Raw genomic sequence first — 16,384 nt, 5'->3', positions numbered from 1 at the left:
ACCAAGCTGTACACAGGGTGATAGTGTCTTTTGTGTGGATAATGTGACTTTTTTTATGGACACACACTTTATGATGTAATCACTGACATACTGTATCCATGCTGTCATGTGTTCTGCTCATCCTAATCTATATCAGTCTACAACACCCATTCCTTATTGACTGTTTGCCCAGATATTGAGTAACACACACTCATACCTGTAGAGCTGCAGAAAAAATGACAACTTTCACAAAGGAATATAGAATAATCCTAATCGAGAACCATGTGCCTCGGTTTTTCTTACAATACAGCATTAGTATTAAACCACAAAGATAATGACCATCAACGTCATTTTGGGAAATAGGTTTTTATAGGTGCTGTTTCATTTGATCATTCATATGCTGTGTTTTTTATTGTTGCTGATTATATTTATTTTTATCATGTAACTCAATGGATCTTTTTTTTTCAAATGTATGTCTGGGCCACTCCTGAGTGCATTTCCCTCATGATCCAAAAGAGGGAATAGCATTCCCCATTGTAGATGATTGTTAGGGTCCATGTGGTTCTTCTGAGAGAGCAGCAGATGCTCTAACCTGTGAGCCATCACCACAGCTCCTGTAGGTAGCTTTTGTCCTTCCAGGGCATGTGCTGTACTAGGTGGACGCCATCATCTCCCATTAAGGAGAGAGATCTCAGGAGATTTGTATGTACAGGTGGTTGAGGGGTGCCTGCTCAATGTGGTAGCCTGCTAGGCATCCACACCGGGCTCTGGTGCCTCCACTGCTCATTGTGCATTCAGCATCATCCTCCAGCATCACTCAGTTTCAATTCCAAACAGAGCTTTCACTTACTATCGATGATCATATAGATTATGCACATCTGATAAAATACAGAAGAGACTAGCCTCCTTCTACAGGCCAACTTGGCATAATGAATTCTTTTGATAGAAAGCAAGATAATTATCTTAATCTATGCAGTTTAGGGAGGTCCTCAAGAGCATCCATAGTGAATGCAGACTGCAGCTGTGACCACATGTTTCTTTTGCAGAGCAGGTCTGTGCAAGCCCAGAACTTAGGTGGGATAGTTCATGTTTCACCTTTTACATGGAAATCTGTGATCGTATTGAGAAAGTATATTTTCCACGTGACTCATTTACAATTTATGGAATTAAACTGACTTACTGAGAGTGGAGGTGACTCAGAGAGATAAAGTGCAGAAGACTTATCCAGTATGTCTGCAAACAGATGCTGTCTCATTAGGGCTTTTCAATGCTCAGCAGCTGGAGAAGCAAGGGAGAGGCATTGGTGACTGTCAAGCTTAGGTCCTCTAGTCATTATAAGCTGAGCATGACACAAAAAGGGTCATAGGTATCACACTAGAACCTAGTAACTAGATTTAACCAACCTATCACATTAATGCTGTGTTTGGTGGGATTTTTTGCCCTCTTAGGACCTGGAAGAGGCTTGGGGTTTTCTAATCCTACTCATAATTTATTAATCTTCCCAACACTATGGGCTTTGTTCTGTTAATGCTAACAGCGCCATCCAATACCTAGGATATTTTCTACTGACATGTGTGACGTGAGACAAAACAGTCCCTGTCATCCCTCACCTGAATAAACTTCCTTAGAGTTCAGTGTAGTTGGAGGGTCCTTCTTTCCTCTCCAAGATCGAGAAACATTTCCAGTCTTCAGACAAGTGTGTCAGCCATTGTCCAGTGACTGTCCTGAGATGTCCACATTGTCAGCTGAGTGTCGTCATCCAGCCTGCCCTGTAATTGTTGTAGATGATTAATGGGGTTCCAGCCCTAGGATTTCATTCAGTGCTACAGTACTTGCCAAACACACTCAAAGCCCTAGCTGCCACCCTAGTCCTGTGTGCTCTAGAGAAAGAAAATAAAGAACCACATTGTCTCTCAAGTTTCTCCTCCAATAGAAGGAGAATCTGCATCGGTCTTTTAAGTAACTCTAAGCCCCAACTTCCCCACTGCTCCCTGCATCGATTCCATTATTGGTGCATTTTCAGTAACGCTCACTTTATTTTTGGTGTGCAAAGAATTTGCACCATGTAAGTAAAGTGTGTGTGTGTGTGTTTGTGTGTGTGTGTTTTCATCCATGAACTCACTATAAATTATTATCAAATGACCCAGAAGACCGTGGAGAAACCTGTCGATGTGCATGCAGAATTATGTTACTACCGTTCCATGGCACCTTGCAGGGAACACTGAAATAGTGGGCCGCTTTAATAGAGCCTAAAACCAGGCTATGCATGGTTTTCGGTGAGATTGTGATGTGCAACACCACAACAGAGATCAGCAGAAGCTTCATTTATTCCATGCTGCTGTTACCAAGAGGAGGCAAAACCTCATCCCATAGAGAGTCTGGTGGGATCTGATGAAGGGCAATAAACTCAGGGTTGAAAACAAGCCTTTAGAAACAAAGAGAAAAATGCAAAGTCAAGGAAAGCAAGAGCTGTCTTTTTCTTTTCTTCCTCTTTTTTTTTTTTTGAGAAGATCCACAAGAGAGACAACCCCTTCCTCAAACTAACAATGCAGAAGAGAGACAATACATGAATTAAAAATCAGAAATGAAATGAGGGACATAAGAATAGAAACCGAGCAAATTCCAAAATCATTAGTTCTTACTCCCGAGGACTTTACGCCAGAACACTGGAATATTTATTCGATATTGTTGATTTTGTAGACAGATAACAATTACCAAAGTTAAATCCAGATCTGGGAAGGTATCTGAAAAATACCCCTAAGAAAATAGATACACTCATTAAAGGTTGCATACATTATATATTATATTGCTTTCTTTTTGCATGATTAAACCCCTTCAAGGACATTTAGCTATGTTATAGAAAGTGTTACATTTAAAACAAAAGGACAAAGAGAGAAATTGAGGAGTCACTGAGAGACACTTCCCAGACAGGATCAAGGAAAGACGGCTGAGAGATGCAAGCAGGGGCTGGAACGCTGCCCTTGAGAAGAAAATGTTTTTCTCACTTTACCTTACACTATGCTGTACTGTGTCTGTTTTTTGTGGAAGCGGCTCTCATGCTCTCTGGGTTATGACAAGTATATTGTGATGCTAGGAAGAGGGGTGATTTGCTATACAGATATTTTAAGGAGAAGCCTTTGCTTAGTCTCACTTCTTTGCCTAGTCTTGCCTCAGTCGTTCCTGGTATCATGGGAATAACGATCTTATTATATCTTGCCAAAAGGGAAAGTTAGGTAATCCATATTCATGCCTATATAAGGGTTAATAAACTTGCAGCTGCATGCAGTTGCATCTGCCTTTGCTCTGCATCCTCTGTGTCCTGGTTATTTGTGACCGTACCTGGGCCCCCAATGCACTAGATGTTGACAAGCTTCACCCTTCTCAGTGTCAGGTTTATTTTCTTTCTTTTTTGAAATCTATGATGTGGAGGCGTATTACAGCAACAATATGAAATAGCAGGCGGGCATGTATGAAAATTGCTGTGTTTAAGCTAGGTGTGGGGACAAGTCCTCAAAAGGAGCTGTTAAGATGGGAAACACATAATGCATTTGTTGCTGGAATTGAGTTGCCTCAGCTGTGTTGCTCTGCCTGCTCAGTGTCCATTCAACGTCACTCTGTTTCTACAGAGGAACTCAAGGTTTGCCCCAGCCGCCTGTGAGCTGTGATATGGGCAGAGAAAGGCCAGGACACAGGGGTGATTTCCCACTCCTCAGTTATGCTGAATTTTCCACTACTGTACTTGTATACACAAGTACAGTGTGGTCAGTTATTATAGATATTTGTCATTTCTTACAGAGGGCAACTATGATTGACTACACCCAATTCTATAAAAAACAAAACTCAGGAAACCTGGCCCTTGGCAGCAATGAATCAAGAAATATCTAGGATGGTGGGGCATGAATTCTGCCAAGCAATGAACTCAGATAGGTGGGGTTGTGAGGAAGATGTGTGGTTGAATAGCCCAATAGATTCACGTTGTATCATCTTGATTTAATCTAAGGACAAAGAAGTGCAGTATCTCTGATGGCTTTCTTCTAACCCCTTGAAAGGTTCACTGGGGTTTGACCTCAGTTCTTCATTCTTCTTGCTAGGGCAGCAACACTCAGGGAAGCTTGAGACTGCCATAGGCACAGTATTAGGCTAGAAATGCTGAGTAGGTAATATTAAGTTATTCAGATGGTGATACCCATTTCATTTGTTCTTAACGTGGACCTAAGGAAAGACAGATCGAGGTCCTTAGAATACAAAGATCATTTCCAGTTCTTTTCTACCTTTCCTGAATGAAAGACTGGTTGGCAGAGAATGGTAAAAATTCAAGAATTGGTAGATGATGCTTTGAATGGAGGGTGGGTTTCAGTGCTGGTTTTAGACAGGGTCTCAATTACCCCATCTTGTTCTCTACGTTGCTCGTCAGGTTCACTTTGAGCTCAAATAAAGCTGCTTCCACTTTCCAACAGGTAGTCTTACAAAGGGGCCTCCAAGGACTGTGAGGACAGCATTAGCCAATGAGAGCTGAGGTGTGTAACCCACAACTATAGCTTTATCTGAAAGACCCTCAGAGAGAGGAGACTCTCGCTCCAGTCCTGAGGACAATCACCACCCCATGAACACACAGGACTCAGTCTTGATGTAAAAACAAGAGGTTTACTTTGGGACACCAATGCACTGGGGCTCGACACGGTCCTCACGCAGGAGGGATGTGAGGAGGCTCAAACAACAGAAATATACAGCTTAAATAGTCAGTTAAGATTACACAATTTCATTACCTCAGGTATTTCGGTGCCAAGGTTAACTAGGCAGATGTTTCTCATCCTGGAATTCCTGGGATAAGGTCTTAACCACATCAATGCAGGTATTTCAGTATGAAGGACGTCTGACTTGATATATGTTTTCTTATCCTGGGGTTCCCAGGACAAGGACCAAGGATATCTGTCTTGGCAGGTGTTTCTCTTCTGGAGTTCCCAGGACAAGGCTATAGCTATGTCAGCCTATAGCACAGCTGCATTCAGTACCAAGGACATCTCACTTCTATAGTGGTCAGTCAGCTTCCCAGAGATGTTTCCTGTCTTGTAATTGCCCTGCAGTAAATATGTTCTATACCCTCTGTTCTTATGGTCAGGCAGCTTCCTAGGGAGTGGGTGGGAATGTGCTTTCTGTACTTTCTGTTCTATTGTCTAATGTGTAGGGGCTAAGCGAGGGCCAGCTTAAAAGATTCTCATTCGTAAGAAATGGCTGTACTGATATCAAACGGGGATCTTTCATATCCACTTTCTTCCAAGTCTACCAGCCATCTCAGATTGTTGCTGTAATATGCCTGACAATCAAGGACACAGAAAAATAACTTGATACACAGCAAGGACATGGCAATCATATCCTGTGTCGTTATGTATGTTCTGGATGAGGTTTGTTAAAATGACAATATTGCACAAAGCTGTATATAGGACCCATCAAATTAAGGGTCACTATGCACTGTCATAGCTAAAATGGCCTGGTCAGAAGTGACCACTGGATCACTCTTCTGTAACTTCACATGAGAGGCTTGTGCTTTTTGTGTTTTTTATTTTTCTGTTTTTTTCTTATTTATTTATTTATTTATTTATTTATTTATTTATTTATTGTTTTATATGTTGTCAGGAAGATAGTTCAAGTCATGGATCTGCCCCCAAAATCTGAGCTTTGCTACTAATACTGTAAACAGTATTAGTGTATGCATTCAATAAAATAACTGTATTTTTTTTTTTTAGTAGGATAGATGCGTTTGAGTTTTGTGGGGTAATCCATGAAACAGGAGTAAAGATGCTTGTTTCTTACTCTGTCCACTGAGTTATGTCTCTAGGCTTGTCCTACTCCTTTGGCTGCATCCCCCCCCCCACATCTGCTGACTATTTTATTTTTCAGATGAAATCACACGTTATAGCTTAGAGAGGACTGTAAGCAATTCTACTTTGGTAACTTAAGTGCAAAGAGGAGAGCCCCACACTCAGCCTGAGGGTGCATTCACTGGTGGATCCAATATTTCAGTTTCCTCTGCTAACAGATCACCACATTGTTGCCAGGACCATAATGAATGCAATTCTATCTCCTAAGGAATCTGGTGGCAACTGTCAAATGTTAAGCACAAAGCTTCAGGTTGTACCTATAACACACACCCACATTGCAACCTACCCTACAGGCTATTTCTGGGTGTGATTTCATGCACCTGCACATGATGAGACAGGAGACCTCTTTGGCTACTTATAGGAACTGGTGTGATTTCTCAGTAATCTTTAATGGGTAATATTGCTGACTGAGGAGAATTTGAGGTAGGATGAAACATTTCTGTGCAGGGATTGGGGAGGAAGCACTCATTTAGATACATAGCAATGACTTAGGTTTTTCCAATCAAGCCTAGAGCCAAATTTGGCTTTGGAAGCATGTGGTGCTCAGTGGCTATGCCACAAGGAAGTCCCCTGAAAAGGGTCCATCAGCTTTTGCTCAGTACAGGGAGAACATTAGCAAGGAGGCAAAGTCTGTTCTCCGTGACATCAGCCGTCCCTTCGTGGACATTCTATTGTCTCCTAGAGAGACCTTGGAATCCCTGTGATGTCACCAGTACCGTTGTGACAACCAATTCCCTACTTTTTCTCTTAGTGTCCAAAGGATATATCCACAGACATGTTTGCCCGTCTTTGTAGGCGCTTTGGGAGAGTTGATGTTGATAGAGAAGAGTCTAGAGTGAAGCAAACGAAACCTAAAGGTAATGATGGACACAGGACATGGGGAATGTGGAGTAAGTTCTGGGCAGTGTATGTTGAGCTTCCTGTCAGGGGTGTGTGTGGGGGTCTTCCGCTGGCCTTTTTAGTAATGGGCCACAACCACTGGAACATCTCCACAGATATTGAATTCCATGATTATCACAATTCCTGAAAGTCAAGGTTTTCACATCATTAGTTTCTCCATAACCACATGGAGGATATGGCAGTGCCTATGCTATTATTGGGTGAACTTCTAGTCTTTACTTTTACACTGCATTCGGTATGTTAAATTGATATAATAACACCATAAGTAGTCGTGGAGGGTATAACTTTTCTGAATTAAACAGGGCATCAATGTACTTCACTTTCATTGCTTCTTTAAATTCAGTGACTATCTGACAGTAGTAAGAGGGAGAGAACTGTGCTCCTGGCCATGACCTTATATTCTTAGAACTCCTTTGACTACCTCTGGCTGACGGGGCCAATCTTACCTTCATATATTAGAGGTTCTGTGTGGCAGATATTTTTCTACAGTAGCCAACTATACGGAGCAGGTAGAGAAAGAGCTTGTAACCTATTGGCACTTCTGGGGCATTTGTCATTTCTGTAGGGGGAATTAATAAGTCTGTTGACCATGTCCTCCCCCTATATGACTTTTTAATGCAAAGTCATTGGACTAGCGTAACAGTGTAGGATATCTGAGTATCCCTGATCAATCAAGTCATTGTGGATGCTGAATTGATGATCTGACTTCTGAAACCAGGTTGTAGCCTGCGTACCTGATAATAATCCTGGAGAATGCATCTTTCTGGTACTTGTAAGCCTGTGTGGTTGGGCATAGGGAACACCTGGCTGCTCACATCTCTTGGTCTGTATATAGTAGTGGGGTAACTGTGATCCACTTAGGATGCCTCTTACACATAGACCAAACTCCTTGCAGTGACACTGGCTTCCAAGCATGTTCTCCTGTTTGGGCGACACTGTGGTCTGTGTATGCTCTATGCATTCGCCCCATGCGGGTTCACTTGTATTCTTCTACTTACAGAGGCCTGCAGACAGACGTCATCCCCTGAAAATGTCCAAAACAAGGTGCAGGCAAATGAGGAAGAGGAGAGGCTGAATAGAGAACTGGAGCTAACTACCAAGGAGAGAAATGAGCTGACAGATCGCCTCCTTTATGTGACAGGTGGATCCATGAGCAAGAGGTATGCATTGCTCCAAGAAAAGGACCTTGTTCTAAACCTCATCTCCCATAGAGAGGAGATGCAGAACCTGACCCTTACTGAGGAGTGAGTTTGGAAATGGACCCTCTGATTCCACCTGTTGAAAATCTGAACTTGTGATCTGAGTGAAGATTTCAGGGATAAAGTCACTTGGGCATGAGTTCCCAGTGTACAATTGGAAAGCCCTTGACAGGTGGTAGCTTTGCAAGGTTCTAGGTGCTGTGAGTTTATGGAGAGTGTTTGTACTTGCTAGGAAGGTGACTGAATGCTATCATCTCATGGCAGCACCCTTAGGTGACAGGTCCCACAGTGTTCATATCAATGCTTAACTAGAAGTCCTGAGGCTCAGGCCTGTTCCTTCTTGTCTCTGTGCCTTAAATTCCGAGACAGTAATGGTGCATACATTTCTACTGATTCTCATTGTGCTCTTTCCATATTTGTCTCTCTTTCTCATTCTCTGAGTCTGTTTACTTTCCTTTTCTTGTGGGTGTGTCCCAGTTTGTGTGTCTGTGTGTGCACAGGTCTGCATGCATATGCACAACTTTTATATGTTTCTGTGTCCCTCCACCCTTGGAATTTAGGGGTCTGTTTTTTGACCTCAGGATTTACCTGTATAATAGTTTCATGGAGGTGTGAGTGCTTTATTTTGGAAGCCCCACTTTCAACAGCACAGTTCTTTGCCTGTGTGGTCACATTTGTCTATACATTTGTATGCCTTGGGCAGATTATAAGTTTGTGGCAATATCTGGTCTCATCTCCAGAATTATGTGTACTGTCTGCCTCTAGAATATTAGTTATTCGGCTTGTAGCATTCCACTTGTCAAAACAGGAAAAATGAAATCAGAGGTTTCTGGAAGTGTGTGTGTGTGTGTGTGTGTGTGTGTGTGTGTGTGTGTGTGGTTGGGTAAGCTCTATGGCCTAGGCTCTTGACAGCATAACAGGTTTGAATGCAGATCCAGCCCTCCTGATTGAAAAAAGTGAGCCAGGGAACCCTTTATCTGGGTGCTTAGCTTCTGTTATCCTGGGCACACAATTCCAAGTTTCTGAAGCTGAAGAAGATCCAAATATGTAGAATTCAGAAAGTGTCCTTCCAGGGCTGGGGTAGTACAGGACGCAGCCTGAGTTCATATAATCCTAAACCTCGATGTTCATTGGGTTCTATCTTCCTGGGGCCAGCCCGTACTTCAGGCCAAATCCATTTTATGAAAACTTGAAGATAAAGGAGAAACAGGTCATGTCATTACTGCACAACTTAGACACAAAGAACATTGAACATCGTGAGAAATTTCAGGAGCTCAAGAAGGAGATTAACTTCTATCGGTAAGTACTGGTCAGAAGGGCCCATCACTTGTGGAATATCCATTGCTGCTTCTCTTTGTTCTGGACTGGAGAGCCTGCAGCTCTGGGTCCATGTCTTCTGCTGTTTAAATATCACTGTGCCGTGGGTCTTTTGGACTCAGTTTCAGTTCCATAAGAGACTGTGACTTCTCACCACAGTGTCAATGCATCTTTAGAAGGCTCTGGATAGATCTATACTGATTCAGGCATCAGAGTGTTATTAGGCCGACCTGGGCCTCTGGGGTCATACCAGGTTTAACAAAGCTGAATGTGTGGACCACATGGTTAGCATGACCTCCCTTGGTTCTACTGTCCTCTTGTGGTTGTTTACTGCCTACTAATTGATGTTGCCCCGATGCATTGGGCTTTCATGGATAGTTGTAGATCCCTTGTTCTTTTGGAGAGACATGGACTCTTATTGGTGCTTGGGTCACAGAAACAATTTATTCTTCCCTGGATTGGCCGTTTGCTGTTTGTGCAGCAGCCTTACATGTATGGAGATGTATTCTACGAAGTCTTTATGGGAATCTGGGTCCTGGTGGAGTTTGTGGGATTTGGCAGTTGGAATGGGAGGAAGAGGCTTCAGGATCTTACTATGCAGAGTGTGTTTCCAGCAACCTGCACAGCCGGCTCCTGATGGACCAGGCATGTATGAAGAAGAAGTTGGTCACATTGAAGCAGGAGTGCAAGGAGTTACAGCGATATTTGTTTGAGTTGAACCCGAATGATGAAGACGAACAGGAGAAGACCAGCAACCTCCAGACCCAGCAAAATGTGGTAGGAACAAGCAGCTGAGTCAGATTAACAATGTCTGATACCATTTGCCTATTGGATACATCTTTGCTTCCCCTATCACCTTTCTAATCTCCCCACACCCAGTCAGTCACCCACCTCATGTGATAGAGTTATTCATTGCTCTGTCTATGCACAAGTATTCTGGGATGTTAACCACTCTTCAGAAACTGAATTATGGGCAATTATACTTCTCTGCCCTTTTTGAAACTGCAATCCAGAAATGGTGACAGAGGAATAACATATCACATGACTGAAGGCAGCAACTTGACAGCTGGTATGCATGTCCCCACCACATCCGTGTCTTAATAGCTGCCTTCTTCTCCCAGGTCTCAGGAACTGCAGGAGACATGGAATAGGACGGATCCCAGGAAGACAGCCCCCTGTAGAATGAGTTTCTCTCTCAGGAGTTCCCTGTGACGACAATCCTCACAGTCAAAGACTTTTTGTGGGTGAATATTCTTCTTCTCAGATAATTTCCTCAATGTATAGAGACCCTACATTTATGTATCCGTATGCCAGCCTGTCTGGTTGAGGTCTTTCTCCTCTCTCATACCGACAACACCATTTGAGAGACAACTGAGGGGACTGCCTTGACATCTCACGTCCTAGAGGAGAAACAGCACTACAACTGTGTTTCTAAATGTTCATTAAGAAAATGCTGTTAAGAAATGTTTTTGGTTATGATTTTCATTGAAGTTTTCTTTTTGTTATTTCATAGTTATATATTCTTGTTACTGTTTTTCATTTTATACCATTTTAGGTATTCATTTTATTCCTGTTTTTTGTAAATTGTACTCCTTATGAATAAAAATTGATTTGAAACTCTTGACTCTTAAGACCATCTTATTCAAGGGTCCTTTCCCCTCCTGTAGACTTAGAACTGACAGCTGGATATGGATCTTTGCATGGACCAGGCAGCATGGGTAAACAGGGAATTCAAAGCCACCAAGGGGTACACAAAGTGATAGTGTCTTTTGTGTGGATAATGTGACTTTTTTTATGGACACACACTTTATGATGTAATCACTGACATACTGTATCCATGCTGTCATGTATTCTTCTCATCCTAACTATATCAGTCTACAACACACATTCCTTATTGACTGTGTGCACCAGATATTGAGTAACACACACTCATGCCTGTAGAGCTGCAGAAAAAATGACAACTTTCACAAAGGAATATAGAATAATCCTAATTGAGAACCATGTGCCTCAGTTTTTCTTACAATACAGCATTAGTATTAAACCACAAAGATAATGACCATTAACGTCATTTTGGGAAATAGGTTTTTATAGGTGCTGTTTCACTTGATCATTCATATGCTGTGTTTTTTATTGTTGCTGATTATATTTATTTTTATCATTTAACTCAATGGATCTTTTTTTTTCAAATGTATGTCTGGTCCACTCCTCAGTGCATTTCCCTCATGATCCAAAAGAGGGAATAGCATTCCCCACTGTAGATGATTGTTAGGGACCACGTGGTTCTTCTGAGAGAGCAGCAGATTCCCTAACCTGGGAGTCATCACCACAGCTCCTGCAGGTGGCTTTTGTCCTTCCAGGGCATGTGCTATACTAGATGGACGCCATCATCTCCCATTAAGGAGAGAGATCTCAGGAGATGTGTATGTACAGGTGGTTGAGCGGTGCCTGCTCAATGTGGTAGGCTGCTAGGCATCCACACCGGGCTCTGGTGCCTCCACTGCTCATTGTGCATTCAGGATCATCCTCCAGCATCACTCAGTTTCAATTCCAAACAGATCTTTCACTTACTATCGATGATTATATACATTAAGCACATCTGATAAAATACTGAAGAGACTAGCCTCCTTCTACAGGCCAACTTGGCATAATGAATTCTTTTGATAGAAAGCAAGATAATTATCTTAATCTATGCAGGTCAGGGAGGACCTCAAGAGCATCCATAGTGAATGCAGACTGCAGCTGTGACCACATGTTTCTTTTGCATAGCACGTCTGTGCAAGCCCAGAGCTTAGGTGGGACAGTTCATGTTTCACCTTTTACATGGAAATCTGTGATTGTATTGAGAAAGTATATATTCCACGGGACTCATTTCCAATTTATGGAATTAAACTGACTTACTGAGAGTGGAGGTGACTCAGAGCGATAAAGTGAAGAAGAATAATCCAGTATGTCTGCAAACAGATGCTGTCTCATTAGGGCTTTTCAATGCTCAGCAGCTGGAGAAGCAAGGGAGAGGCATTGGTGACTCTCAAGCTTAGGTCCTCTAGTCATTATAAGCTGACCATGACACAAAAAGGGTCATAGGTATCACACTAGAACCTAGTAACTAGATTTAACCAACCTATCACATTAATGCTATGTTTGGTGCTATTTTTTGCCCTCTTAGGACCTGGAAGAGGCTTGGGGTTTTCTAATCCTACTCATAATGTATTATCCTTCCCAACACTATGGGCTTTGTTCTGTTAATGCTAACAGCGCCATCCAATACCTAGGATATTTTCTACTGACATGTGTGACATGAGACAAAACAGTCCCTGTCATCCCTCACCTGAATAAACTTCCTTAGAGGAAAGTGTAGGTGGAGGGTCCTTCTTTCCTCTCCAAGATCGAGAAACATTTCCAGTCTTCAGACAAGTGTGTCAGCCATTGTCCACTGACTTTCTTGAGATGTCCACAATGTCAGCTGAGTGAGGGCAGGGCAGGGCAGGGCAAGGGATTGGGGCAGGGCAGGGTAGGGCAGGGGATTGTGGCAGGGCAGGGGAGGGCAGAGCACTGGGGCAGGGTATTGGGGCAGGGCAGGGGTTTGGGGCAGGGCAGGGGTTTGGGGCAGGGCACAGCAGGGCATTGGGGCAGGGCAGGGCAGGGCATTGGGCAGGGCATTGGGCCGGGCAGGGCAGGGCATTGGGGCAGTGCATTGGAGCAGGGCAGGGCAGGGCAGGGCAGGGCAGGGCAGGGCAGGGGATTGGGGCAGAGTCCATGAGATGTTAGTAGGCAACAGGCCAGCTGGGGCTAGTGTGGGTACAGGGCTTCTATGTGGGTGTGAGAGGAGTAAATTAGGAATGGTCAGATTCTGATGCAGCATATAGGCGGGAAGCAGCTTAGACCATCTCAGTGCCATATATGGACATTGTAGACACTGATGGGCAATGTCGGGATAGTAGGGTCCCATATAGTGCTCTCTGCAGGTGTCAGGAGAGCATACAGTGGCTCTGTCAGACTTATGACAATCAGGCAGGCACTGGGTGCAAGTGAGAATCATGGGACAAGCCCTGTGTGCAGCCTGGTTTTGGGACATTCCCAGGTGCCCCATGGACTGCAAATTAAAGGCAAAGGACACAGGGAAGCCAGCAATTCCCATGCACAGGACATAAATACCTGTAGATCTTTCTAGAATTTCCATAGACTATCTGTCACTCGTCCTCATTATAGAAGGCACCAACATTCTGCCCTCTACTTCAACTTGGTGAGACAGCTATTCTAACTCCAGCAGGAAGGCCTCAGGGAAGACAGTAAGAACTCACAAGTGACCCCTTTTACTATTGAAACAGGGTCTTCCTATGGAGCCCAGAGTGGCTGTAGGATACTAATGCTCCTGCCTCACAGTGACTAGAATTCCAATCCACCCTCAAGAGCAGTTGATTCATCAATAGATCAGACTAAGGACATGTGAGGCTCCAGGGTGCTAGGATTACCAGGGTCCTAGTAAGTTTCTCCAGCCTAAATTACAACCTGAGTCAGTGCTGCTATTTGGGACACCGCCTGATGCCCAGTGACATCACACCTTGGAACTCTTTGTCAAGCATAAGCTGTTATGGGAATGAAGTACCCACACAATAAAAACTGGTCTGGATACTCCTAGGTCAAGAATCCCCTGTTGGAAATGCCTTGGACCGCAAAATTTTAAATGCTAGATCCTTCTGGCTTTTAGAAGATTTATAAATACAAAAAAAGAAAGATGGGCATAGTAATTTAAGCCAGTGATCCTAGTCATGGGAAACTGAGTCAGAGTGATGGAAGACTGTAAGTTCCAGGGCAACCTGTGTTTCAAGAAAAAAAAAAAAGGCATGGTGAATATTCCACTCAAGTAGAAAACAAAAGGGTTTCACATGGGCCCTGCCATCTACTGGTCAGCACTCTCATCACCACAGCCACAGGGAGACACTGGGGAACATTTCCCACTGTCTCTCTTTGGGATGCATTCCACCCCATGATTCTATGTGAGGAATCCCCCAAAGGTTGCATCATGTGAGGGACCTAGAAAGTTCCAGGATTGGGAGAATTTAGGAGTTTATAATTAGGGATGATCTACAGCTGTGGCAAAGCCTTTTACCAGCACATGGCAGCCCTAGGTTTGTCCCCAACAGTAAAAATAAAATCCCCCAAAATAATTCAAACAAAATGTCCTGAAGCCTGCGCCCTGACCAGTCTCCTCAAAAGTGCGCAGGAACCTGGGTCCACATTTAGGACCCAGCACGGCCTCTGTGACCCGTGAGAAGGGATCTAATATGGGAATTAGTACAGTATGACTTATCCTTGTGGATACCTTTGGTGACAATAACCACCTGACCCCTGAAAACCCATCTACCTGGGGGGCTCAGCACTCATGTCACCCAAAAAGCCCAGATCCTAGGGCCAGCATGGGCAGGTGGTGAAGAAAGTTTGTCTCTCGTGAACATCAGTTGCTGCTCCTGACCTGACTCTATCCTCAGGAGACAATGTCACCCCAGAAAGTGTGGGTGTCAATGGCTCTTCCCAGGCCAAGACTGGGATACTGCTTAAGTTCCACAATGCACAGCAGTGCTCACTCTAGAGCTAAATGTTCTACAGCTGAAAGGGGTGGGTGCTCTGCTGGCCACGCCCCTCCCCTGCAGTATTTAGTGCACTCAGAGTGGTGCTTCAGATGTGAGGGACTTCTTGAGGCTACTCCCATGGAGAATGGCAGATTCATCAGAACGGGGCACAGGGTGAGTTCAGAGCACAGCTGGGAGGAATTTAGGGATGCCAAGCCATGACTAAGACCAGATCCTGGGCTGACAGGCAGTTGAGCTGGAGAACTGGCATCCAAAGTGTGACTGCCTGAATTCCTCTTAGACCAAAAGCCCTGGATCTGAGCTACTTTGGTGCGTGCTCCTAAGTGGGGTCCCAGACACAGCTCAGAATTGGGGCTGTGCATGGACTTTGGTGCTGGCAGCAGGTGGCTTAGCCATAAAGTGCCGAGCTTTCCCATCTGTGCCCACTCAAACTCCTCTGTTTCATTTTAGGTGTGTTTGGTATAGTTTTGAGACAGGGTATCTTGTAGCAGCCCAACTCGCTTTGAGCAACAATGTAACATAAAAATAACCTTGAATTCAAAATCCTCCAACCCCTCTGTCCCAAGTCCTGGAATTAAGACCTCCAGCTGTGACCATTTTACTGCAGCATAGGATCCATCTGTATTAGAGTGAGCTTTGGAAATACTGGAGCTCCGACTGTTCCTTAGAATTCAGGTTTCCTTAATTCTTAGCAGGAGTTTTGTGATGATGGGGATGACAGAGTCAGGAGTTACACTGGGAGAGGTAACAGTCCTGGCAGCCCTGAGTGCTCAGTGAAAGTCAAGACAGAAGCCTGCTGATTAGCACCTGAGTGAAAGTGGGAGGATTCAGAGTTCAAGAACAGACTCAGTTACATTCCTAAGACCATATTGCAACATTTTTGTTTCATTTTTGGCTTGTTTTCTTTGAGACAAGGTGTTAATTTATAGCCCTGGCTCTCCTGGAACTCACAATGCCTCTGCCTCCCAACGGACGGAATTAAAGGCATGTGCCAACATGCACTGCCACTAATTAGTTTTTAATTAAACATGCTGGCACAATCCAGTAATCCCAGTGCTTAAGAGGCCGAGGCAGGCAGATATCTGGCTTCCTGACAAGTCTGATCTACAGAGAGCATGTCAGAATAGCCAGGGCCAAACAGAGAAACCCTGTCTCAAAAAACAAACAACAAAATGAATTTGTTTTAAAGAAGAGAGGAACGATTTAACAGAGAATTAGAGGCCAAGATCCAAATGATATTGGGTAGTACAGAGCCTAGCTTCTGAGATGAAACTGGACACTATGGGGTTAGGGTGGGGATTCTCATCTTGGACTGGGAGACAGAGGGTGACTTCAGGCATGGAAGGTTCAGTCAGTCATTAGTCAGGATTCTCAATCAAGAGGGTGTTGTAAGTTCCAAAATGTGTGAGCAGTGTTCTGCATGAGAGTAGAAGAACCCGCCTACCTATACAAAACAGCCAATGAAGAGTAATCACAAGCATATGTCTGGAGGTCCATGGAGAGGTTAACATCCACCTTA

General features: G+C 43.8%; 2 protein-coding genes across 2 annotated transcripts in view; one reads left to right on the top strand and one right to left on the bottom strand.

The window, feature by feature from the left end:
* Positions 1 to 16,384, bottom strand: part of LOC147999213 (disks large homolog 5-like) — a 100,283-nt gene that overhangs the window by 27,608 nt on the left and 56,291 nt on the right. The window lies entirely within an intron of this gene.
* Positions 6,585 to 10,888, top strand: LOC147999215 (disks large homolog 5-like). The gene is made up of 5 exons (XM_087596450.1): positions 6,585 to 6,715; positions 7,759 to 7,918; positions 9,113 to 9,256; positions 9,889 to 10,051; positions 10,396 to 10,888. Exons 1-5 carry the CDS (start codon positions 6,634 to 6,636, stop codon positions 10,423 to 10,425), a joined length of 579 nt encoding a protein of 192 aa, XP_087452576.1. The 5' UTR covers positions 6,585 to 6,633; the 3' UTR covers positions 10,426 to 10,888.

This window comes from Rattus norvegicus, chromosome 19, assembly GCF_021556685.1.
Source record: "Rattus norvegicus strain SHRSP/BbbUtx chromosome 19, alternate assembly SHRSP_T2T, whole genome shotgun sequence".
NCBI classification, from domain to species: domain Eukaryota; kingdom Metazoa; phylum Chordata; class Mammalia; order Rodentia; family Muridae; genus Rattus; species Rattus norvegicus.
Note: the sequence above shows the minus strand (reverse complement) of the source record. Positions and strands in the feature narration are given on the sequence as shown.

What these genes read in the sequence shown, in the direction of transcription:
- LOC147999215 (XM_087596450.1), top strand. Translation starts at nt 6,634, where the DNA reads ATGTTTGCCCGTCTTTGTAGGCGCTTTGGGAGAGTTGATGTTGATAGA. An exon ending in GGTGGATCCATGAGCAAGAG is followed by an intron (nt 7,919 to 9,112) that starts GTATGCATTGCT and finishes TCCTGGGGCCAG; the next exon opens with CCCGTACTTCAGGCCAAATC. An exon ending in TCCAGACCCAGCAAAATGTG is followed by an intron (nt 10,052 to 10,395) that starts GTAGGAACAAGC and finishes TTCTTCTCCCAG; the next exon opens with GTCTCAGGAACTGCAGGAGA.